This window comes from Haemorhous mexicanus, chromosome 3 (genome assembly GCF_027477595.1).
Source record: "Haemorhous mexicanus isolate bHaeMex1 chromosome 3, bHaeMex1.pri, whole genome shotgun sequence".
Lineage (NCBI taxonomy): Eukaryota > Metazoa > Chordata > Aves > Passeriformes > Fringillidae > Haemorhous > Haemorhous mexicanus.
Window position 1 is genome coordinate 87817171 of NC_082343.1, and position 25945 is coordinate 87843115.

At 39.0% G+C, this 25945-nt stretch overlaps 1 protein-coding gene across 2 annotated transcripts in view; it reads right to left on the reverse strand.

Annotated features, from left to right (window-relative positions):
- Positions 1-25945, reverse strand: part of CD109 (CD109 molecule) — a 72718-nt gene that overhangs the window by 40716 nt on the left and 6057 nt on the right. The window contains exons 3-10 of one of the 2 annotated variants that reach the window (XM_059842606.1): positions 17080-17108; positions 13266-13496; positions 12997-13122; positions 6508-6547; positions 5938-6022; positions 3531-3627; positions 2370-2505; positions 1401-1510 (exon numbers count right to left, since the gene is read on the reverse strand). In XM_059842606.1, the coding sequence (XP_059698589.1) occupies positions 1401-1510; positions 2370-2505; positions 3531-3627; positions 5938-6022; positions 6508-6547; positions 12997-13122; positions 13266-13496; positions 17080-17108 (854 nt within the window). Of the gene's footprint in view, positions 1-1400; positions 1511-2369; positions 2506-3530; positions 3628-5937; positions 6023-6507; positions 6548-12996; positions 13123-13265; positions 13497-17079; positions 17109-25945 lie in introns of those variants that run through there. The other variant, XM_059842607.1, reaches the window with a different exon arrangement.

Genomic DNA, 25945 nt, shown 5'->3' on the forward strand with positions numbered 1-25945 from the left:
CAGTCTGATTTTATCACTTGCATTTCACCATCACAAGAAAGAGCAACCTAACATTTACATTCGCCATAATGTGGGAAAATGAGTCAGATGAGCAGAGATGGTGCTGAGTCGGATGTTTTTATGAATCCATCAAATGAGCTGAAGACTGAAATCAGGCTCAAAACTGACAGTGTGCTTCTTCACTCCTTTATACATCAATCAGCACTACAACTTAAAACCTTCATGCCCACATTCAAGCAGATTTTCATCCAGTAAAAGCATTCTTATTCGGAATTATACACTACAAAAAAAAATTGACTTTTATTTTTAAAAGCACTGAACTAATATTTCCTTTTTCTTTTTCAGCCCGTAGATGTCACTGCACTACCACTCCTCCTCAGCCACTATTTCCCTGTTCTCTCTCTGAAGAGTGTATTCTCTTCATGTAAGATCTCCACTTTTTACTAGCAGCAGCAGCTGTTCATTCACACTTCTTTGGCAGCACAACTGAAACCTTCCTGTCTGCCAGCTTCAAGAATTGCTAGAAGCTTCAGCTATCTCTCACTCAGCTCATCTTTGGAAGAGGACTAAAAAAATGAATGGATTTAAACTGGAATGCTGGCAAAGAAAATGAAAAGCACAAAAACTAAAAGCCCAAATGATCAGGTTAGCATAAAGCTACATCTTGAGCCAATCTTCTCTGGAAGAGTATATTCAGCCTAAATCACTGCTATTTAGGTCCCATTTCTATATAGTAAAGGCTCAAGAATTGTAAAATTCACTCCCCTGTTCAAGCAAAATGCAGTGATACAATATGCAACCCCTGCAAAATGTAGAAATGCTGAATGCAGATGAAGGACAGAATGAGGAACATAAAATATTTCTAGGAATGGACAGCAGCTGGCATGAAAAAGACAGGGCAGAAGGCAGAAACAACACTTCTGCTTAAAAACAATGTGGTTTGATGAGTTTTAATTGAATTATGTAAAAGCTGTTTAAATATACAAATTCACTATATAAAGTATATAAAGTATATATTTGTGTGTGTGTATGTATAGATATATATACTTAGTTAGATATACAAATCCATACTATAAAGAGGTTTGAAACTTATTAACTACTGTTGTTTCAAAGCATAGTCAAAAAAAACAGCTAGGGAAGATTTCTCTTCCATAAGAATGCTGATAAACTATCCACAAATATATCCTGCCAAGATTACAGCATTCCCTGCCACTTTACCCTTTTCTAGAGCAAATGCCTCCAAGTTCAGTATTTGCTGATATGTATTGTGAAAAAAAGAGAGAATTTGAAAACAAATCTGTAAATTACACTTAAAAATCCAAGTCAAACTTTGCTATCTAAGCATAGAGGAGAAGTCAAATTTGTTTATCCACAGAAGATAATCAAACAAAAGAACTTACAGTAGCTATGAAGTTCAGAGAAGGCTTTATAACTCTAGTGTAGTCCAGAAACTCAATGAAATAGTCACTTTGCTTTGGAAATATGATGGTACTTGAATTTTGGGAGATTCCTGTTGAATAATTGTATGTGTTTAGACAGCATGCATTTAACACACATATTACTCTAGCAACAATACTAGTTACTGCCCATGACTTTGAAATGATTCTATCATATTTTTTGCCATTTCCACTCCTATCATTCTTCATTCTTCTAGCTGAGCATCAGTACAAAGGTGCTATACAGACTGGTACTGCCTGCCACAGTGCAATAGAAGAAATACCACACAGGGCTCCACTCACACAGACTATGTCAAAATGACACAAGGAAGAAACTTGTTAAATCCCAAATCAGCCAGCTTCACCTTGCTGGGGTTTCTACAGAAAGTCTGTAATGAAACCTAGTTTCTGGGACAGGCATACATTTGGTACACATGACTTTTTTCTAATGTGCAAGGTGCAGTGGAACATGAACTCAGAAAAAACCCTCAGTTTGCAAATCAGTCCACCTAGAAGAGAATGGACTGTGGACAAGCTAGGACCAGGGAACCCTTTCTACTAATGTGGCTTACAAATACGCAACGTCAGGTAAGTTTGTGATTAAAGTTAAGTTTGTAAAATTCAGGCTAATGCTAGCAATTCTTTATGCCTGCTCTTCTCATCAAAAATGATCAGTCACTGACTTTAATCTCCTATCAGAAGGTGCTTCTTGATTATTTAATAAATAATTTAGCACAGAACTCTATTCTACTGAGTTAACAGCTGGTTAAACTATTACATTTCCAGGCAAGCAACATTCAGATAATATATTTGAACATGGATGGTTTGTGCTGACATCAGTGCATGATACTTTTGCAGAGCTCCAACCTCTTCCACTGAGCAGTAAGGCACCCTGGACTTCTGTCAGAAGAGCTCCCACAGCACATCACACACCTGTGAGCGACTCCGTCACCACCGCGATCATTTCTATGGGCTCCGTGTAATCGCTGTCACCTTGGTGCCACGACTGCTCGACATTCAAGTTCTGCAACATCAGCTTGTTACAGGTTACATTCACAGATCCATTTATCTGCAATGTAGGGAAAAATAACTGCTGAGCCAGAGAAGCCAAGGACACCTTTCTGTCTACTGTAGCTCATTCCTGGTGAAGTCCTCTAGCTCTCTCCACATACAAGTTTTGGAGTGTGAGCACCAGAAAATTATGAACGCTGACCCTTTTTTTTTTTTTTTTTTTTTAATTAAATCCAGTAGAAGTACACTACTTTTTTAGAGGCAACAATGCTTTATGTAAAAAGTTACTTTTTGTCCTTAATTTCTAGAATTATCCACCTCTACATGGCTAGCACAGTGGTACGTAAGCTTTACAGGAAAATACAATGAGCAAGCTCCTGCCTGAGGAGAGGGGTACACCCTATTCAGCATCTGAGCTCAGAGTTTCCGTAGACTAAGTGCTGCTGAAGGCACTGAACTCAGACAGTGGCTGAAGTCAGCAAACAGAAAATTACAGCCACTTAATGTAGTAAAAATTTAAGCTTTTTTAACAGTCTATATCTTAAAAGTAAAATGTCTGATTTTGCAAAGAGAGTGCAATAAATCTATCACCTCTTTTAAGCCTTCAGATTGAAACTGTGTGTCTTTTTAAATTTCATGCTTCAGGTTACAATTAGTGCAGTAGCTCAAATGTAATTGCTGGCAATTAGTAGGCAAAATGCTATGATTTCTACCATGCTAGAGCTCCACCCAGACAACTGGAGTGTTCTCCTCCAGCCTTGTGACACAGAGCTCAGCGAGCAGGGGCAGATATAGGGCCAAGGAGCATTCCTGAGCACGGGTCCTCCAGCACCTATGCAGCTCCTGGAAAATCTTTCCACCTGGGTCAGTTGGCACACTCCAAAATAACCTCCAGGCGCAAGTAAATGGAGCACAGGTGCCAAGTATCATTCCCAACAAGCAGTCTGAATGTAGATGCTCTAGGCTGGAAATTGAAGAGAGTTTAACACTCTCCAGCTGAACTCGGCACTCAGGAATGATTCCAAGCATCATTTAACCCACAACAGGACACAGACTTAAAGAAACTGCTAAGAGATGACTCACCTCCATTGTTGTTGTTATATTTCTCTTGTTTGTCCAGTAAGAAACAGAAAGGCAAGTGACTGTTACAGTTCCCTTTACTGGCTTTCCATATGTGTACCTGAAACACATCAGGCAAAGTCAAACAACACACCACCCTCCAGGACTTGGGCTCCTGAAGAGCTCTCAAGGCAAAAGATCCTACTGAAATCTTAATTCTCTGGCCTTAGACACAGGCAGAACACACTTCTACTCTGAAACATGGAGCTCACCATACTGAGACCAGTTTAGCAACACTAAACATGGAAGCCCAAAACCTGGAGAAGATATACAGTGCTCTCTTTCCACTACACAAGGTTCTTAAAACCTATTAAAATTATTACGGGCTGTATGATGTACAGAAGTTAACTATACTAAGCTAAAAGCTGAAAGCAAGCTATTGAACAGAACACTGATATAGCATCATAACTAATATGCAGTAGAATTAAAATGAGATGTGGGAACTGTAAGTATTTTGCTTACCAAATACTACTAACACAAAAGGAGATCTCTCCAGATATTTGGTAATAATTATTACTATTTATTTAGTAATCACAGTCTCAAGAAATAATTGCAAACAATGTCCAGTGGTGGCAAATCTGAAAACTGTAGGATGACAATAGCAACCTGCAGCCACTAAGCAGCAATAAAATAAAATTTTGTGTAAACGTTTCCAAGTTATACCTAAGAGAAACCACAACATCATGAAATTGAGACAGAGAAGTGAAGGAGGGGAGGAACAACATGAGGACAGACAGGACACCTAAAATCATTCAAGTCCTCAGCAGTAATACATGCAGGTGTGGTAACTTAAAAGTACTTTAAATCATTATGCAGCCACTTAAGTAATATCAAAGCTGAAAAGCAGAAAGAAAGAAAAATCAAACAGCATAGTTACAGGAACAACTCTGATAACACTGTCTGGCATTTAAACTCAGTCTAAGCAGACCTTGTTATTAATTACAATAATAAGCTGCCATTAACCTTGAAATTATACGGCCATTAGGCAGCATCCCTGTACTTAACTTGATCTAATAATACTCCAGAGAAAAAAATGAGCTTTATGACATCTACAAGTTGTATAAAGAGGCATTATGTCTCTAAAAAACAGTAGTCATCAGGAATCAAGTCATTCTCTGTAAATAATTACGATGTATCAGTAAAACTTTGTCACTGCTGGGGTTCAACCTCAGATGCTTCACTGGTGTCTAAGTATGAATTTATTACAGCAAACAGGTACACTTCCAAACACCTTATGAGTATACCAAATGAAAGGGACAAGTGTCCTGGGGAAGACCAAAACAGCCTAAGAAATCAAATATTAGCTGGCATATAATGAATTCCAAAAGCAAAGTAGAACAGGGAAAAAAAAGCGAGGCAAACTTTTTTTAAATTGCCCCCTAGGAGATTCACAGAATCACAGAATGGTTTGAGATGGAAGAGATCTTAAGGGTCATATAGTTCTAACCCCCCTGCCATGTACAGGGATGCCACCCACTAGATCAGGTTGCTCAGGGCCCCATTCAACCTGGCACTGACAGTTTATAATATCAGGCTGCATGCACTCTACAAAGAAAGAAGTGTTTTCTCAAAGTCCAAACACTTAATTTAAATAGCCTGCTAAACAATGATTTCTGCATTTCACTTGTAAACTGAGTGCTTCTTCAGAATGTATGTATTTTAAGGAATTAGATAACCCACAAAAGACCCTTTTTTATTTCAGTCTTCTTAGATAGATCTTCTTCAGTCTATCAGGTAGCTCTATCTGGCTCTCATCTTCAAAAACAAAACTAATTTCTGAGATTAATATGTAGTAATTTTTTGTCTAGATATTTGCTCAGCTGAAAAATAAAATATTATTTACACAGGAGTCTACAGTGAAGTTTCTTCTGAATTTCTCAAGAGCTTTTCATTCTTTACCTATTTATGGTTATAGGTATTTTGATATGAGAAACCTATGCTTGAAATCTGCAATGCTGATTTACTGGAACAAGAAGAATGTCCATAGAAGTTTGCCTAATAATATACAGTCACTGTACCTACAGACCTTAACATGGTAAATTGGAGAGTACCATAAAAGAAATATAAGAACAAAAAAAAAGCATCAAAATACATATTGCAAGCAAGAAACTTTAGAAATGTTCAAATAAGGCAGCTGAAAATGTATAGCTATAGTCTAGAACTATGTTTACCAGACCAAAAGAACTTACTAGAAGTCTGAAAATCTACTGAACCTTGTTACAACAAAATCCAGCAAGTAGAAACAGGTACTAGTTAACTAATTTTGAATAGATGGGGCTTTATTAGCATTCTAATTTTTACTTTGACACTTAGAGAACCACATTAAGTTTCTTAAAAGTGAGGGTGACAACAGAATCAGTGATTTACTTACTTTGCAGAGACAACACCAGTTACATCTTCATCTCTCAAAGAGTAGTATAAGGGTGTTGTTATCATGACATCAAATTTTGGTAAAACTAAAAAAAAATTACAAGAAGCATTAAATTCACAGAAGTAATATTTCTTTTTTTAAGTAACAGGGGCAGAACATGTAATTTGATAAAGACTACTAGTTCCTAAGTTTCCTAATAAAACATTTGATGTCTTTTTAAGCCAATTGCCAGTCTATGACTTTTTGTTGAAAGGATAAACAAGCATCATAAAAACAGCCCACATTTAAGCTTCTGAGTCTGAAATATAGAACATTTAGCTTATTCAGTCTTTACAGAATCATCAGCAAGCTTCACATCCAGATACTATACAGATATTTTGGGATCATTAAAACTACCAAAGATAAACAGGGCAGCTAATAAGATTTGATTTTTGGTCAGTCTCAGAGAAGCCAAAGATTTGGAAATTAAACTTTCTGTGAGTATTTAAAATGTTCATGCCAGACAAGGGAAGCCAGTATAAATTAATGGAGAATCACTACTGATTTTGGTCACTACTAAATAACACTTACCATATTCCATCACTTTAAATCTTTGATAATGAACTTGACCCTATTGAAAAAGATTCATATGAGAAAATACACACAATTGTGGTTAGATTAGTAAATTCAACATACCTTCTTGGCCAAATCCCACCCATATTCAAGTTAAACTACAATTTCTGACATGGTGTGATTTTAAATCATGGCTCAATCCCTATCAGCTCCTGTGGAGACCAGGTAGTACATATTTACAGAACAGAAGTTCATGTGAAGCAGATTCTAAGTATTTATCATGAACAGCTTGTGCAGCTTCCAGTCTGCAGACATCTATCTACATATGCCTGGTTTCTGTACTAAAAAAAATTAACACCTGAGCTAGCTAGAATAAAACTACCTAGCATAAGTAGTCACAGTCACCATGATAAAACATGACTGATAATACCAGCACCATCTTTGCTAGCACATCTTAAATTAACTACTACAAACAAGAGGCTCCTACAGAGTCTATCTAGTGGACGAGACTATTTCTAAACTTTGTATTATCTTATGAGTCCACATTTACTCAAAAGATGGCTGCAGTGTTTTTACAGTCCACAGCCATACTTACTTCAGCAAAGACACCCTTGTGTTGTATCTTCTTGTCTCAGCTATTTGTTACTTAAAATCAAAGAAAGAAATCAAGGAACTACATAATGTGCTGTTACTTCTGTTCTCTTCTATTTTCCTATTTTTCTAAATTTTTCACTCATTTCCTCCAGGAGGGAAAAGAAAAATGAATATGGATAACCAATTGTCAGGTGGAATCAAGATGCATCAGATAGGAATGACGGTAGCAAAAGAGGATAAGCTCAGAACTCCTATGGAAAAAACCCTATGACCAGTACTTAAAATGGAATCAATTACAAACTTTTGTTACCCGATCAACAACTTTGCAAGTTAAGCACCTCAGACCAAGCCCTTTACATATCTGTATTTACACATCTCCCAGCAAAATACTCCTAGCAAAGTAAAAATCAGATTGCTGCTGACTTGATGATCAAGTTGCTGATCACCAAAATAACTTCCATCTTTATATTCCTAGGTTTGAAAATATACATGCAGAATCAGATATTTTCACAACATTTGAGCAACATAATATTTGCAAGACAAAATGCTACAGCACTGACATGCATAAATCAGTCCACAATGAGATTACTATCAGGTAGTCTTAGGAACACATCTTAGGGAAATGTCCTGCAGTGAATTCATCTCACATCTTGTTCCCTGCACAGCTTTTACTTCCAATACTACCTATATATGTGACCCTTGCCATAAAGCAAACCCAAACAAAATGTTATCCCAGACAGCACGGTGAAAAAGCATCTCCCTTGAATATGAAATATTGTTTCCCTTCATCTTAGAAGTAAAAATAAAATTTTAAAAGTACAATTAAAAACTAAGATAAGTGTAAGAAGTAGAAAACAGAGATTACAGTGAGACTAGCACTCCTGGCTGCATCTTCTCTAAAATGACAAGCCTTGTGACAGAAATCAAGCCGTGCTTGATAGCTCAGGGAAAGGCAAAGACCCTACTTGGTTGTCTTGATGATGTGAATACCAAGCCAGATTTTCCTACTAACACATTTTTTTAACCAAGCTGGTCTGAAGTAGGACAAGTAACAGCACTTCAACCACTCAGTCATTTTAGTTCATTAGGGCAAGGCTGTCTCTCTGGCAAATATTGTTCAAATATACTGAAGTGGAAGTTGTTAAACCAGTTTCCAGGAACAGAAGCTTTTGAGACAACATTAGCAGTTAGCCAGTTAGTTATATATGCGCCACCCAAGAGAGGTTTTTAGAGGTTTTCTTTAAGAAGGGAAAACAACACCATGCCTATTCCATTTTTTCCAGAGCTGCTTCATTCTAGTACAGGTTTTGTCTTCCATGTCTTCTCCTGCTTCTTAACTACACTCATCCTTCCAGACTAATAACATTTTGCTCTAAATCAGCATTTCTCAAACTGCAGTACACCTACTGCATTCTGTGCCAATCGCCCAGAGTAAGAAAATTGTGCCAAAAAGAGATCCAGAAAGTGTTCTGGGATGATGAGGAGGATGAGCCTTTCTGCAGGGAAGCCTGAGATGCTGTGTATCCTGACATCCAAGAATCCCTAACTACAGTCTAGATTCTGCTCTGCTGTGATGAACTCTCCTGTTTCCATTCATTGGGTCTGACCCAATGAAAGTGAGGTCACAGGAACCATTCCCCACAGATTTTACTTTTTTTTCTTCTTTGGCAACTGAAAGTCCCTGAAATTAATCTGGTCTGGGTCCATTTTCTTATTTGTTTCTGACATTGACATGCACTGCTGTTAGAGCATGGGGAAAGACTTAGGGTGTGGTCCAGGGCTTTGCCCTGGAAAAGCACAGTGCTGGCACCAGCTGCATTCCTGGGGCTCCCTCATTGTCTCACAGGCCCTGTCAGGAGCACTCTAAATAAAACAGATTTTTGTCTAGACAGAACTAACAGAAGCACTTCATGATCACTCCCATGCTTTGTTTTTACATGCAAGAAACAAACCCCAAAATTAAATTCTGTTCAAATTCAATAGCACAGTCTCCAGAAATTAGTCAGAGTCCCACCAGTGTCACCACTATTAATTATTTCTTGAATATCTGTGTAATTTGCAAACTACTCAATACTCAGGCAATGCCAAGGGTTTTATGTACAGTCTGATTTTGAAGAAGTGTGATACATTTTTTTAAGCAATTATATATACAACATTAAACTTAACACATCAAATGTGAAATCCATAACTGATCTAGCATAAAACATGACGGAATTTGCTGTGGATACACTGCAACATATATTAAACCTCAAAAGCTAAAAAATTCAACATGTAAAGTATATAATCATTCCCAGCTGATTCTGAAAGTTTGCTTTATAGCTGAAGCTTTAAAAAAAATGTAATACTCTTAAAAATATTTTGGAAAGCCCTTGTTGCACCTGAAACATTACTACTCTTCAATATTTGATCATAAATTCACACATAACAACTTCCATAAATTAGATAACAAAATGCCATTTAACTAGAAACGACTTCTGGTTAGAGGTGCATGCTACAAAAACTCAACAACTAGAAGTCTTTCAGCAACAGGAAATATAAGATATCCAACTAAAATACAAGGTAGAGACTTGGAAACCAGACCGTAATTACTCTGTCTTGAGTTTTCCTGGAACAGCTGTACTAACACCTGAACTTTTATTAAAAATACTACAGGATGTTTAACAGCAGCAAGCAGCCAAAACCTGATTTAAAACAGGATTCAGAGGAAGCACTTCCAAAAATCAAGACTCAGTACACTTGGGAGCTGATCTGTAATCATGAGAAGGGAAATGTTATTTAAGCACTTAACAATTCTTTAAAGACAAGAGGGAAAATGAGAAAGAAAGGCTGGCTTATTTAACTAGAAAGCCCAGGTCACAGCATCAGGATAGCTAAGTCATGCATAGATCTGTCTGGGTTTGCCATTTGAAGATGCTCCTAAAGCCTCAACAGACCCATAAGCCGGCTGGATGCCATGCAGAGCCAGAGCTGGCAGTACTAGTTAAGGAGAGGAAGACATATCTGTTAAAAATCCCAGTCATATACTAAGTCTTCCTTAGCAGTAAATCCAAGTTCTCAGTGGCCTCTCTTATCAGGAAGAGATTGGTGAATCTATGCAACTTTACATATGGCACAATAAAACCTACACCTCCCTTGAACAGCAGAGCTGCTGAGGAAGAGAGGAATATCCAGCTAACAGCTAGGAATATCCACTGGGAGTGATCCAGTCACTCAGCAACTTTCACTGAACACCCACTAAATCTCCACTATATCACCAACACAGAGACCCCTACACAACTCAAAGTTCTAACTGAATCCCATCCCACATGATCTTGTATTTCATGGCATAAACTCCCTTGCAACCAAGAGAATAAAGTAGTTTCCCATTAGGAAAGTTCTCTTCCTTTATTCCGCAAGGGGCCTTGCAGGTTTTAATAATCCAGTGGTTGACACACTTTCAGAAAAATAAGTCTGTGAGACAACACACTAGGCACATCTAATAGTGTGACTATTGCAATAGTCACTTAATGTATCCTGCATATGACACCCTGATCCAATGAAGATATGCTGGCACGTGCTGTAGAAATAATGCACATTGCTTTGCCATTATATTCAACACGGAATTTGAAAATTAAAGCAGAGTAACTGTAAACAAAAACGGGCCTGCAAGTAAACATAAGTATTTCTGTGTGGGACTTGGAGTTGCTGTTCTATTCCCAAAGGATAAGCACTAAAAGAATAGCCATTTTTTTCTGGACACCAAGGTCTAAAACCTTTTTTTTTTTTTAAGTATAATATACACTTTTTTTTCTCCCCATCTTAATTTTCAATTCAAAGAGTTTAAATGTCAAAAGGAACCATTTAGCCTGATCTCCTTTTAACACAAGTTTGGTACCTTTGTATTCAGCTACTCCAGCAATCTGTGTTGTTAGAATGCATTTTCTAAAAAGGCAACCATGAAGTAATAGAGAACACCTGGGGAACTGCAACAACCAGGGCAGCCAGGAGTCACACTGTGTCTTGAGCTGACACCTAAGGCCTTTTTAACTATCAGTTCTCAATGGAGTGTACTGAGAATTTGTCCAGACCCTTTTTGATCCCATTTAAATTTTCAGTATTCACAATAACTGCCAGTGCTGTGCTCTGCAGTTCAGTTATGATGCTTCAGTCATTTTGAAATCACTCTTTACCTCCTCTACCTGATGCCCTTTAGCTATATGTTGAAATACAGGAAAAAAACATTCTCTATTTACTTTCTCCTCGTTACTCATGACTTGCGAGACATTCTCACTCTGACATATATTTTCCAAGATCATTAACCTTCTGTAGCACGGCTAAAATTTAGAATACCATCAACTACACTCTACTAAGGTGTCACTTCACTTTTCTCACAGCTGTTTCATTAGCCCAGATGAATTTACAAGGCATTTTTCTTTCAACTGTACAATATTTTTCTCTCTTAGGTTTTATTTCAGGAGGGAGCGGCACTCATTCAGATCCTGAAAACAGCTGCCACAACTCAGTTATCTCCTAATTTCAGCATTATTCAAGCCTTTGCAGAAAGCCCAAGCAACATTTCACAAACACTTTTTTGCTTGGCATGTGAGCTGTTGAAGGAGCCCACCACTGCCACCAGCCTTTGTCTCCATGTCTGAGCCACAGTTCCCCAGCTGCTGAAAAGCACCTACAATAGCTGTGAGTGGGGATGGCTTCTCAGCTGGATCAGTGAACTGGTCTGCTCTAGGCCAAGAAAAACACACAGATGCTTTTCAGTTTGGGTCACTTCCCCACTGCACTTTAGATCTCAGCCTGACTACAGCTGCTTCAGCGTGGCTGAGAGGCCACTGAACAGCAAGCAGGGGATGGGAAGGAGTGGCAGAGCACAGGGAGGAGTGCAGGAACAACTTCATACATTTTTCCCATCACAGACAACAGCAACAACTCCACACCCACATGACAACGTGTTTGAAAAATCCAGTCCTGACACTCACTTGAGCACCACCCTCAGATGCCTAAGCCTACAGAAATCTATCAAACATATAACTGGTACTGGTAAATGTTACTCCCGAGTAACACACGATCATGTGAGTTTTTCTCCTTTCTACCCATCACCTCCCTCATTATGTAACATTAAGCAGTCCTGTTTATACTTGCTAAATGTCTCTGAACAGCCACTGCTAGCCAAAAAGGAAATGCAGTTCCCAAATTATAGGTATTAAAAAGCAGGCTAAATAACCCTGACACACAGAGTTTTGAACAGCTAAAGCTCCAGCTATTTTTGAAACATGTTCCATGGTGTATGAGGAGTGTAACAGCTTGAAGGACTGGCCTGAGAGCGCTACTACCAATAGCAACATGCAACAGATACTTTTCCAGTTTTGTTTTGCAATAGTCCTGTATTACTAGTCATCCTTTCTATTTTACAAAGTTATTTTTTCCTCAGTAACTCATCAGTCACTGTGAGTTGCTGAAACACGCCTAAAACTAGGCAAAGATCTGTAAATAGTCTTGGTTCCTCAACCCTTCAGACACTGACTGGCTGCACAGCATGGTACAATAAATTTCTGTGTATTTGTTTACAAAATAAATGTAGGAGCATTTCACTCAAAAAGGAAAAAACTCTACTCCATGAGATCTTTCTTTTATATTAATATTGCAACTCCGCGCTCTTTTAATACCATCTTTATCCTGGAATCAAAACACAGACCTTAGGATAAAGTATGTATGTGGGTTTTTTTATCCTTCCCCACAAAACCACGTACTATTGAAAATCCTGTGAGGTTTGCATAGTATCTTGCCCAATATTTGACACGAGGAAGGATTTGCTCATCTCATGATCCATGTTTATAACTCGCTTCAGCAACATAAACACAATTTTACACACAACTAGCAAAGAAAAAAATCTCTCTGTGGTTTGGCAATGTTAATACTCACGTTCACTTCCACTTCTATGGACCAGTCTCCTAGTGGAGGGTTCATTGATAACTGAAATTTTTTGGAAACTACACCCAAATCACCCTCCTCCATCAACCACTGCTGAATCAATTTCTTCCGAGGATCCTAGGAGAAAAGTCAAGCTGCATGTTAAATGTGAGTGGCCTTGCTAGCAAGATTTAGGTAGCAATTCAAACCATCTGTATTTGTCACAAATTTATAACAGGTGACACAATCTGACATCTCACCGTGTTCCTGTGGATACTTACTCGGATATATATATTCAGAAACACATTGTAAGGTTTGAGATCAGGATAGACAGTGACAATGCGGAAGAGCACATCCTGTCCTGGTTTATACATGGATTTATCAGTCTGGATGAACACAGAGGTGCTCTTGGACATGTACATCAGGCTGGTACGGTTAGAGAAGATGTGCCGGCCATCAGCAACGCCCTCCACCAGTAATTCATAATTCCCAGAAGCACTGTTCAGAGGCAGCTTAAAAAGAAATAGTGACACTCTGTTAGGCATCCAAAAGATTCTTGAAGACACTATTATTTAAAAAGCATTTGACATAAAGGACTAATTTATACCTGAACTTGTCAACTTATGTAAATTTTCGAAAAAATAAAGGGGATTTTATTCATTACTTTAATGTACTATTTCAACAATTACCAGAAAATGTCTTATCAGAAGCACAACAATGCATTTCCATCTAATTTTAAGTAGTAATCAGGTTTTCAAGAATATAAGTATCTATGCATTCATATGCAATTCACAGTCTTACACATGCATAGATTGTGCTCCCTTTTTAAAGTTATTTTGAAATTTCTTTGGTTTGATATAATGGGATAATATTTTTCTTCATCACTTTTTGCTATGAAATTTTCCAAAAATAAAATATCTGAAGAAGGTACGTGTAAGCAAGATGAGCAGAACAGCAGGAGAACTTTGCACTTGTTTTTTTACAGTCTTTAGCTTTATGTCCTATGGGGTAGAAAAATCAAATACAGAATTTGGTTTTCATAAGGTGAGGTACTGTTTTTCAACAGCAACCTGATTATGTCTCATTTCACTTTCATAATTAATAATTACAGCATGTGTTGTGACTCATTTAGAATGTAAAATAATTATTCTTCCAAAAATATTAAGAAATAAAGGAACATAAATTTTATATGGTTAACTTTTTTTTTTATAGACATTGAAAGCTCCTTCAGTGCTAGCAGAGGAGACAGATATCACTGGCAAAGAAATTTAGATCACATAAGGTCAGAGTAATCACGCACAGATTTCTTCTCTCTCTCTGTGTCTTTCCAGTGCACAGAGGAAATCTAGAGCTCATAATTCAGATGCATCACTTCATTTCCTAAAGTTAGCTGGGAGGAATCCCAGTCACAGGGGTTGAAAGGCTTAAAGCAGAGATGCTGCAGCACACCGGAATTTTACTTGAGCAGAGCCTTCACAGACAACCAGTGACCCCAGGGACATTCCAGCCCAGATGCTGGCTTCTGTACTGCCAGAATGTCTCTTTGAAGAAGGGGAAGGGTTTTAACACAGCACACAGCTCATTCCAACAAGCAGCCCTGCTGAAAAGCTTAAGAGTCACATGCTTCTGTTTGGAGCTGAAACTGTAAATCTGGAATAAAACCTCTGAAGTTAAGACAATCAAAGAAAGGCTTGCATTTTGCAGCATAACATATGGAACTGAAGCACTCCTCTTGCAGTGTAATGAAAATTACAGCTGTTAACTCAGCAGGCACAGCACTTCAAAAGTATCCTACCAAGTGCTATAAAGAAAGGCTGTACTGCTGTCAAAACTCATTTTAACAGCGCACACTGAGGCAACAGGGATTCACAAACATGGGAAAATGTTACTGGGTGACAAAGGAGGTAGATGTAAATATCTGTAGAGAATACATTTCCTTCTCTGTGTGTTTACCTATAAAGAGGAATCAACCACAATTCCATCCCTCTCTATTAACTTTCTGTTTTTAAAACAAGCCAGGAAAAAAAAATCAAGGGGGAAAAATAAAAGAGGCTCTTTTTCACCTATAAGCAGGCCTGTGATGACATGGGAAGAAGACATCCCTCCTTTAAAATCTGGATTTATAGAATTAAATTTTAGATGCAAAGTTCCACACTGAAAAGGATTTTGCATTTTCTCCAGCTTCAGGTTTTTGTACACACATTGCCAAGAACATATGATTCACATATTTCAACACCCTCCAAATTCCACGCCAAGTATTCTGCAATATCTTAAATAAGATGAACAGCCTTAGCTACTGCATCTATCAAATACTACATTCATTTATGAATATTACTATTTCTTAAAGAAGCTGTAATCCCTAAAAATCAGATAGGATTCACTATAAGAAGTCCAGGACATGTTATAATAATTCAAAATCAAAAGGGGGCAAAATAACCTGGTCTTGTTTCATCATTGCAGTGAATTGTACTCTTACAGCATTATTTTGCTGCAAGTATTGTCTTCAATTTCTTCTTTAAAAATGTAAATCTTCTATAAATGCCATTTAGAGACTTCATCTATTTTCCTGTATCCCTTTCCTACCACTAATAATGACAGATAGCATGGGTATCTCCCTAGATTTTTATACCTGTTATATTTCAAAAGATCTTTCCTTCCCAAAACACAGTGACATAACTGCCTTTCTTGATGTAAAGGTCAGAGACAATGAGGTTTTCATTGCCATGGCAGTGTATTAGGACTGCTGATGTGCAACATAACCCACCTTCTGTTTCACACATTTATGCTACCAGAAACTGCACTAACACAACATTTCCACAATTGCTACAGTAATAGTGACTACCTCAGCCCCACCAACTCCTTCTTTAAAGGGTTGTTTCTCAACCCAAATATGAGCAAAAGAGCTTTTAATACTAAGTAGCAGGAACTTGCTGTGAAAATATTTTATCTTAGTCAAAACATCCCAAATGAATGGTATTACTATCCCCATTTTGGCAGTCCTAACACAAGAGAGAAAAAGGCCATCTCACGTACTTCTGACTACACCAACCACCATCACAAGTACCTCAGACAAAGCAGCTACTGTTTCCACTGGAAAAGATGAGGCTGAATCCAGAAACTCATTACCCACCTTCTGCTACCAGCAAATTACACTTTGGACAAAATCTAAGTCTACTGTGGCTACACAAACTAATAGAAAATCTTGTAGTTAAAAAATGAGTCAATTTTCATCTCTTCAGATAGCAACGAGAGAGGGAGGAAAATATCCTGCCTAGTTTTAGGTGCTTGAACATTTTAAGACCTGGCCAGATTATATTAAGGAACTTATTAATTTTTTTTAAATGAAAAGAATTTTCTACATTTGCTAATGTATAGTTCATACAGATGCATTTCAACCTAGTAATCTTCATAATGTTGAGCTGCTCATTGTCATTGATTATCCATCTATCAAATACTTCCAAACTATTGAATCAGAGACAGGTTTTTTGAGGACAGAACTTAAACCCACCAGATTAAGGGATACCCAGATTTATGGATGACTTTGGTAAAACTTTTTTCCTGATATAAGTACATAATTCTTTAGATTGGGTTTTCAAGATGAATATTCAGGATCATTAATTCAGGATTCATACACAACACACAATTCAAGATACATTTTTGGGTTTTTAATGTACTTCCACTGAATATGCATTTCCAAGCCCTATACAAAGATTGTATATAAATATATTTTATTTTGGTATTTCTCAATTGTTGCTTTACACGATTTTTTCAGCTTTAATTAGCCTTCAAGGTGTGTCTAAAATACAGATGGAGGTATCAGGCAGTAAAAAAAGCCACAAATCAAATTTTTGTGTTCAAGTTCTATGATAGTTTGTGTTGATGCTGGAAATCAGCTCCCAAGTCCTGTAATTACTTCTAGAAAGCTGCAGAGCATTTGATCTGCAAAACCCTTGATTTATTGGTCAGGAAATACACTCATCTGATACTGTGAAAACAACTGAGATCACATGCAAAATATATCGTCAACACCAACGGGTGGTAAGTTACAGGCAGTCAACATTTTCTGAGGAAGGAGGGAAGGAAAAAAATACTTACTGCTGGAAGAACAAGAGTCCCAAAGGTACCTGAACAAAAAAGAAGAAATATCACACTGTCAGAAATCTGTGAGACTAACTACCACACACTTACCAAAACATCAACATTACAGCAGTGCTGCTCCCTTTCCATGGCTGATGGAAGATGTGAGATACCTTTTGCAGAGCTGCAAAAGTATGAACACCAACCTACAGCAACATTACTTCTCTGTTTGGTGCAGGCTGTTGTCCATGTTCTCTGTTTGAACATTTTGCTTTACATCCACGGAGACTGAAACACTTTTACAATCCATTCAACCCTCTATGACACCCAAGTTACTATTCTCCATTGATTCTGCAGCCCAGATAAAGACTAAAATTTTTGAAACCACACACAGGATTTATCACTCTTAAGGAAAGGAGCACCCAGAATTAACCTCACAGAATTATGTCACCACGGGAAAAAGTAACTAACATCAATATATTTGGGTTAATATAACTTATTGCTTTAACTATTTCAACTAATGTGGCTTCAAATATTTTTAGAATCCAAATAAATGTCCTGTTAAACTCCTGGATATCATTACATCATGAAGCCATTGGTGTCACAGCTCTTATCTTAATTACATCATGAATTATAGAACAGGACAGAACAGAACAGAACATTCCAGTTGGAAGGGACCTGATCATTTCAGGGCTTACCAAAAGTTAAAGCATGTTATTATTGGCAATGTCCAAAATCCTCTTAAGCACTGACAAGTTTCAGACATCAATTACATCTCTAGGAAACCTGCTCCAGTGGTGGACCATCCTCCCAGTAAAGAAATGCTTCCTACTGTCCAGTCTGAAGCTCCCCTGCTGCAGGTTTCAAGCATTCCCACACCTCGTACTACTGGATTCCACCTCTGTCTCCACTTGGCTTCCTCAGAAATCTGTGGATAGCAATGGGAGTGCCCCTCAGCCAGACTAGAGGAACCAAAGCCTTTAGCTGCTCCTCACAGGACATGCCTTTGAGCCCTGTCACCAGTTTTGTTGCCCTCCTCCAGATGCACTGAAGGACCTTCTAAACCTGTGGGGCCCAGAAGTGCACACAGTACTCGAGGTGAGGCAGCACCAAGGCTGGATGCAGTGGGATAATCACCCCTCCTGACTGGCTAGTGATGCCAGGCATGATGCACCCCTCAAATACATGGTTCCCCCTTTTGGCTGCCAAGGCACACCACTGACTTACATCTGCTTCTGCTGATTCTATTCAGTTAGACTTTTTTGTATCTCCTAAAAAGCCACAGGTTTATACCAATCTTTTACTCAACTGTTTCATAGCGTAAGAAAAAAAAAATTTATTTATTTATTTACTTATGTCCTTCTTGATCGTGGACTTAAAGGCATTGCTTCCAAAATAAAGCAATCACTCGACCTCTGAACTTCAATAAATGTTAGTTTTAGAATTCAATTAATTCTTTCCTTTGACAATGGCAAACAGAAGGAATCTCAATGAACTGAATGCAGGTTGTCCTGACTGCTTCCAGAGCATCAGAAGAAAAATGCTATCCAGTATGTACCATCTATCCAAATTATAAACTGGCTTAAACCAAATTACTCACATCCCACAAATTAAGTCTGTGGGTAGCACACTCCAGTACTTCATTCTGGTACTGAAAACCTTAACAGGCATGGGCAGTACTGGGCCTAAGGAACACAGTTCTTTCCACAACATGTCTATGTTGCTGTTAAACCTACGTTTTTTTCATATCATCTTCCACTTGAGAAGCATCTCATACAGTCATTAACTCTGAGCAACCCCATTGGCCTTTGAGGTTTTCCACACAGGAGTGTCTGGCAAAATACTTTTCTCAGCAGCCAGTGGAGAGGACAAACTGCCCCAATTCACAGTGGCAGGGAGCCCTCATACTTGGCCAAGCTTGCATGGCACACAGGAGAGGCATCAGGAAGTCCTGCAGAGTACCTGATCCACAGGCAATGGAAACACCTCTAGACGCACTGATATATTTATTCCCAACATCTACCCAAACAACCCCATGCTCAAACAATTGCACTAAGATATAATTTTAGCTAAAGAAAACTTATGTCTTCCTAACTCATGACAGAGTGAGTTACTGCTAAGTAGGAAGAATTTTTCTTGGGACATTATATTTCACTGGAAAGGGAGGAAGATGCATGTAAATACCAACAGAGATGGTACAAAGCTACCTCCTGAAATTTCTCTCAGTTATACACTAAAACCCTAACCCTTCTCTTGTTTCCTTCCCTCTCTGAAATGAGGCTGTCCTAAAGCTGGGGTCTGTACAACCACAACCCATAACACCAGAGGGAAAAAAAATAACCTTTTTCACTGCTGATAATAGGTTACTAACAAGGAATAGAAACCATTCACCACATGTCTGAGTGGATATGCACATGGTTGTTCTGCTATGCTAGCTTTAATCTAATCCATACAGCTAATTACAGCAATGGCTACAGGAGTGACTTCTTTACACCAGGAGACACAAATCTGGTATTTGTACCAGAGCCCACACCATGAGGTTTCTATTTCCATCTTACTCCTGCAGTGCAAACACACTGTACTCACACACTGCAAGGGCAGTGACGAAGGGAACCGCTGTGCTAGTCCTGTCCAGCATCACCAGCCTGCAAAGCAACCTTAACAGGGCAGGCACTTCAAAGCTTTCCTACCAGGGCAGTGCCTGCTTGCCTCCACCTGTTTTGAGAACAAGTCACATGAAAAAAACCAGAAATCTTATGGCAGTATGGCAGGGTTTCTTTCCTGTTCCCAAGCCTGGGAGATCTAACATCAGGTCTGAGCTAGGTAAAAATGTAATGCAGATGGAGAAAGACTCGGGGAGGAGGGAGATTTATATCACAGTTGCATTTGTGCAACTGAGGCATTTACCTTCTGAGGCAGTGCTAGGGAGCCACAGCCTCCCTGTAATAAAGCCCAGAGCACTGTCTAATTCCCAGCCAGTGAGAATCATAAAAGAGGCTCCAGGGCATGAGGTAATCTTCCAATTTATGTCACTATGTAATTATTTTGGTAGGAACTGAGCAGCCTGGGCAGATCTGAAATTCTTTAGCTTTGCAGTGGATTCTCCTGTCATGCAAGATTTTCCCATGTTCTCAGAGACTATCAAGCTGCAGTCAAATCCCTGGAGCTCTTCTCAACTATGCCTAGGGATGTCTTTGGACATGCTCAAGCAAGAGCTATAGCAAAACATTTCCTTTATGCCAATGCTGAATAGCGGAAATTCACAAATTTTTCTGTTCACTTGATGAATTAAAGTTATATTTAATCATACAGCAATTTCAGGTTCATAAGGAATTAACCATAGTCCAACAGCTAGCACATATCAGTGCTCTGCTGCAAGCCCTCCTATCATGGAGCTGACTTTTACCCACATGCAGCATGTAACACTCCCATGAGATCAGGCAAGTCTGGCATCTACCATCCCTAGAAATGGCAATAGTCTTCTGTCTCCTTCAGCACATCTCTGCAAAGAAACCCTTCAGCTGTAAAATACAGGTAGCTAACAGCAGGCAGAAGAAGTAGGTTTAGAAAGGAGCCCAGAAGAGCTAAGCCACCAACACCAAGCATTGCAAACCACATCTGTTGCAATGCTTCCTCCTGACTCATTCCGTCTGCTCTCCACAGCAGCAGTCACCAGCACAACTGGAGTGGGACACAGCAGGGAACAACCAGGCAAGAGCACATGGCCCTGCAACCACAAGAGATTAGTTAGGGAATACTTCCAGCTGGGAATTATGACTTTGTTTAAGGGGGAGACATAAAAAATTCAGTGGACTGTTACAGATTAATCTTGAAGCTAAAATGCAAACTGCCAAAAATCCCAACAGAAGTCACATGAGCCTTCAAGAAAAAAATCTCTCTCCTTGTCATTTGCAAAACTGTTTCTTTCACAAAATTCCTGAGGCTTGCACTGTATTCATTCAATAACTACTGCACTGAGAAAATACACGGAAATACAGTGGAAACAAATGCCACACTGTCCTGCCCCTTTTCCTCAGAATCCCTGGCATTTAGGATTGTCCAGCAGAAAAGGAATCATAGAAAGAGTAGGAGTGATGACACAGCAGGAGTATTTTAAAGTATTTTTCTACCCTGCCATTTTTTGTTAGTTTAATAGTATTGCTATCAATAAAGCAAATGTAACAAATTCTATGTAAACACAAGCATGGTTTTTTTAGACTTATGGAGAACAGCACAAACAATGGCATCTTAAATTCTTCCCACTGCACAGGCCTGACCCAGACCCAGAAACTTATGCTACCCCTTCTTGAGATGACACCACTAGGACAAGCCATAAATGTTTCAGCTTCAACCCCCAAAAAAGGACAGAGGTTCTAGAAATATGACTGCATGGCTTGGCACAGGGAACTAGAGCTTATGCCAATATATATCAGTAAAGTAGCTCTTCAGTCTCTGATTTACATAAAATCAGCACTGACTGTATATTCTAGGTCATGTGGCAGCTATTGCTACAAACAGATTTTCTCACTTAAACTTTTCTACCTATGTCTTCAATCCTTCGTAATAATGTGTGAGAACAGAAAAATAAAACTGGAATCGCTTCCGATTGATTTACTGAAATTATGCCACATCTTTGCTCTGACAGCTGTGTTCATATACCCATGCATAGGAAATGTTTACAGAAAAACATTTTCTTTGCAGTGGCAAATGGAGATATTTTACTACTGCTGAATCAATTTCAAAAACTCCCATCATATAAATAAAAATTAGTGTTCTTAAATGTCCTTCCAGATTTTTATTCCTGTCCAAAATATATACTATTTTTGTGTTTTAAAAAAAAAAAAAAAAAGCAGTAATACCAAGGCCTAAGCTGTCCAGGAAGTGAAAACAACTTATTCTTCAAAGAAGACCTGAAATCTGTTGCGTTCACAGTTGGCTTTAAATATGTTATACTCCCCATCTATCATGCTAAAGCTATCACACAAATTAGTAGTGATTATTTACACAAATAGCCCAAAATACAGAGCTTAATGCTGTTAAGTTCTGGCTCAGTTTGGCACAGACGACAGAAGGAGGGGCAATACAGCACTCGAACACACAACAGGGACTGCCAGGGGACGTCAGCATTCGGGCTGACATCCAAAGCCAAATGAGGCCAACAGGCCTGCAGCAAAGGGGTATAACTTGCTCCAAAATGCCTCCTAAACCCTGTCTGCCAGCACTATGTACACTTCCCTCCACAGCCGCTTCCTACCCTCCTCTCCTTATCCTTTTCAGTTGTTTCTGCAAACCTGGAGGCTAAAAGCACTCAGAGATTATAAAGGGGGAGAGAGAGGCAAGGTAGCAGTGCTGCCTATGGAGAAAGATGTAAGGGGGCAGGAGGAATAAACTAAACTGGACCAAACTTTATCACCTAAGGGTCTGGTCAAGAGACAGGGCACCACAGCCCTGGAGGACAGAAGAAAGGCAGAATGCACAGATGTTTTTGTGATTAAAGCTATGTTTTACCGAACTCTGAAGTTACCAGCAAGTTCTAGCTTCAGTCTGCAATGGGAAATGTAGGGATATTTTCCTGACAATTACATAAAAACCCTTCCTCACCTAAACACAAAAGATTTTCCCTAATCTCCGTGATCAGAAGAGTGGAAGAGACCCAACCATAGCACATCCAGAAACACTCTTGGCCAGGACAGAACAGATGCAGATTTACCAGAAGGTATGAACAGGCACTGTCCTTTCCTCTCCTCTGCCCCCTGACCACAGCATTCTCTGTGTCTTCCTACTCTACATGGCAAAGGAGTCGTGGTACCCCCCGCTTGTCCCTTCTACTGATTCAGCCATTCTTCCCTTGTCAGCCCTGTCAGATCTACCCTTGAGGAACACCATCTCCCACCCTCTCAAACCAACAGATACTGCTGATGGCTGGGCACCTCTTCCCTTGCCCTGCCACATCCATAATCCCTTCCCCAAGCAAGTAGCAGCTTTTCCTGCTGAATGGCCCTTTTTAGACTAAAAGTGTAATTCAGACATTTAATTCTTCACTCAATCTTCTAAAGTCAACCAACCAGCTCCATGGATTATACTATTATTACCACTTTCAGCTCAGTAGTCAGAAACCAGCCACTTCCAAGAACAAAATACTTAGAAAAACCAGAGAGTGTTTTCTAAGACACTGCGTGCTGGGTAGGAAGACAGAACTGCTTCATATTTCCAAAACTATATAATATTTTTTAATCAGAGACCTTCTGAGAACTATCCAGGCACTATCACTGCTTAAACCCAAGTACAGCCTCTTTTCAACTTTTTCCTAAGACAAACCTAAGAGCCATCTGTGGACTTCTTGTCATGCATATGACATTACCACTGCCTACCATACCATAGCAACTCTACTGCCATGAATTATAAATTTACAGCTGTTAGGAAGGCAATTTTTGAATACAACACAGGAAACTTTCTTGATATCAGATCCAGTCTGTGAAACTATACAGACAATTCAGAATAATCTCAGACTTAAGCCTTTTACACAACTAAATGTGAAATACACTTCATCCCCTCAGTGACCATGTACAAACACACAAACACACACATCTTCACACGCTGCTTTCAAGGCACTATTGGCCACCACTACTATCCACTCTGATGTCCATGAAATAATCACAGACACAGCAAAGGCAATTAAAAGCAGCTGCAGTTTTTATTCCAAGTTAAAACATAGGAAAATCACATTAGAACAAAATACGGCTAAGCCTGTACATGCCAGACATTTGGCAGTATTAACACCACCCTCATTACATCAATTGCTGTAACTGGAGCAAAATTTTAAAGTCAAGTCACTTCTCAAACTCATTCACTGCAAATAATGCATTCAGAATCTATTGAAATTTCTGCTTAAAGGGAGTAAAAGAAGAAGGTTTGTTCTCATACTGGTTTTCTTCCATTTTCTGGAACACATTTAAAGTTTGTGATGACAAAGCCACATAATTGTGGCTTTAAATAATTTGTGGCAATAAAATTATTTGAATATATAAAAATAGTACCAGAGACTTCCTTCATCAGTAAATAAAGGCAATATAAATCCCGAACCACATAAAATAAGAAGACAGACCTCACAGCTATACCTCCAGGAAGCTGAAGAAGTGGTCTGTCACTATAATCATGTTTTCTATGCACATACTTATTTGGACTGCAGTGAATGTAGGTGAACCAGCATCATCTCTTGACACTAGCTATTCAGTCTCTGCTGACAGGATCTCAACTCCCCCTTCACAAGCAGGTAGTCATGGATAGAGCATGGAAACCAGCAACACTGCCAGTGCTGAGTCATATGGGTCTCATGAAAAGAGAAGTCACCTCTGTATGACTGGAAACTCAAGAATTTCCCAATTGATGGCTGCCTCTGCAAGTATTTCTCTAACTCAGTACTTCAGCTTGGATCTCCTTCTAACTAGACACCACTAAAGACATCACCTTAGACCCATCTACTGTTAGCTCCCACCCTTTTCTCTTTAAAGCTACTTTTTCATGTACCTAATAGTACATAACAGGTGTATAGCACACTTCTCCTGATACTTCACACCAGCTCCTCCCATCTCTCCTCAGACACTTTCCAGAATGTAGAAGAGACTCCCAGGGTCAAACCCAAGTCTGTCTGGCCCAAGATCCCATCTGCAGCAACGGTCAAGGACAGACATATGAAAAGCATCAAAAGCAAACAGGTACATGGTGACTCTTCCTTGGGTACTCTTCTCAGCCTATGTCATCTATGTGTCCTTATACTGGCCCAATCCTCCATGGACTTCTGTGTTGTAAATTTGTGCAATCATGTTTTCCATCCACAACAACTGGGACATGGAGTTCCACAATCTATTTTCATCTCATGTGAAGGCCCGTCTTCTTCTGTCAGGTTTGAACTCGTCTCCTGAGAGATCTCAGATCCTTCTGTCTGCTCTCCCTGGCATTTCTCCAGTTGGTTCACAGGCTCCATGATGAGCGCCAAAAATCAAGCACAGCACTCCCTAGGATGCCCAATTAGGCCATGAAGATTACTAGAATACTTTCTCATAGCTTACAGAATGTGTATGTAGCTTACTTCTTGTATACCTCTGAGTACAATGTTTACTTTCTTTTTTGAGCACCACAGTATTAATTACAAGCCTTCACCTTCTGTTGCCTTTAAACCACTACCCCCACCCCCATACACACACCCCTTTTTCTGCAGGGCTGCATCACCTTGTTCCCCACCCAATAAACACGTGTTCTTTTATTCATCAACAAAAGCAGAACTACGCACTAGTTCTAGTGAATCACACTCCAGTTTTTCCCCCAGTCATTTCTGGTATTGCCAAAATGTGCTCAAAATTGAATCCTTTCTCCCAGTGTCCCTACCATCCCTTCACTAATCTAATAAACATTCTCCCTTTTTCATTCATGTCAATCATACTGAACACTACAGTTTCAGGGCAACTCATTTCCAGTTTGAGAGTGAACCACTTAGACTTGTGAACACTATTTTTCATCCAGCTACAAACATATTGAATAAGAATCTCATGCTGTCCCTGCTTCCCCAGCTGGTTTGTCAAACTGCTGAGCCAGACTATCAAAAGCCTTTTAGGATCAAAATATGACAAAATCCTGCTTCTTCTCCACCTACAACCCTTGCCAACCCATAGTGCAACACATTTTCTTTGCAGGTTTTCAATCCTCCAGAACCTCTCTGTTCACTTAAGCTCTCAGAACTTCACTAGCAGATTTTAAATTATTTCAGTCCATTCCCTAAATATTCTACAGGGAATTATATCAAGCCTAAACACTTGACCAAAGTACTCTTAAAACTGTTCCTCCCCTTTTGTAATCTTAATTCTTAAGCCTTTTCCATGACAGTTAG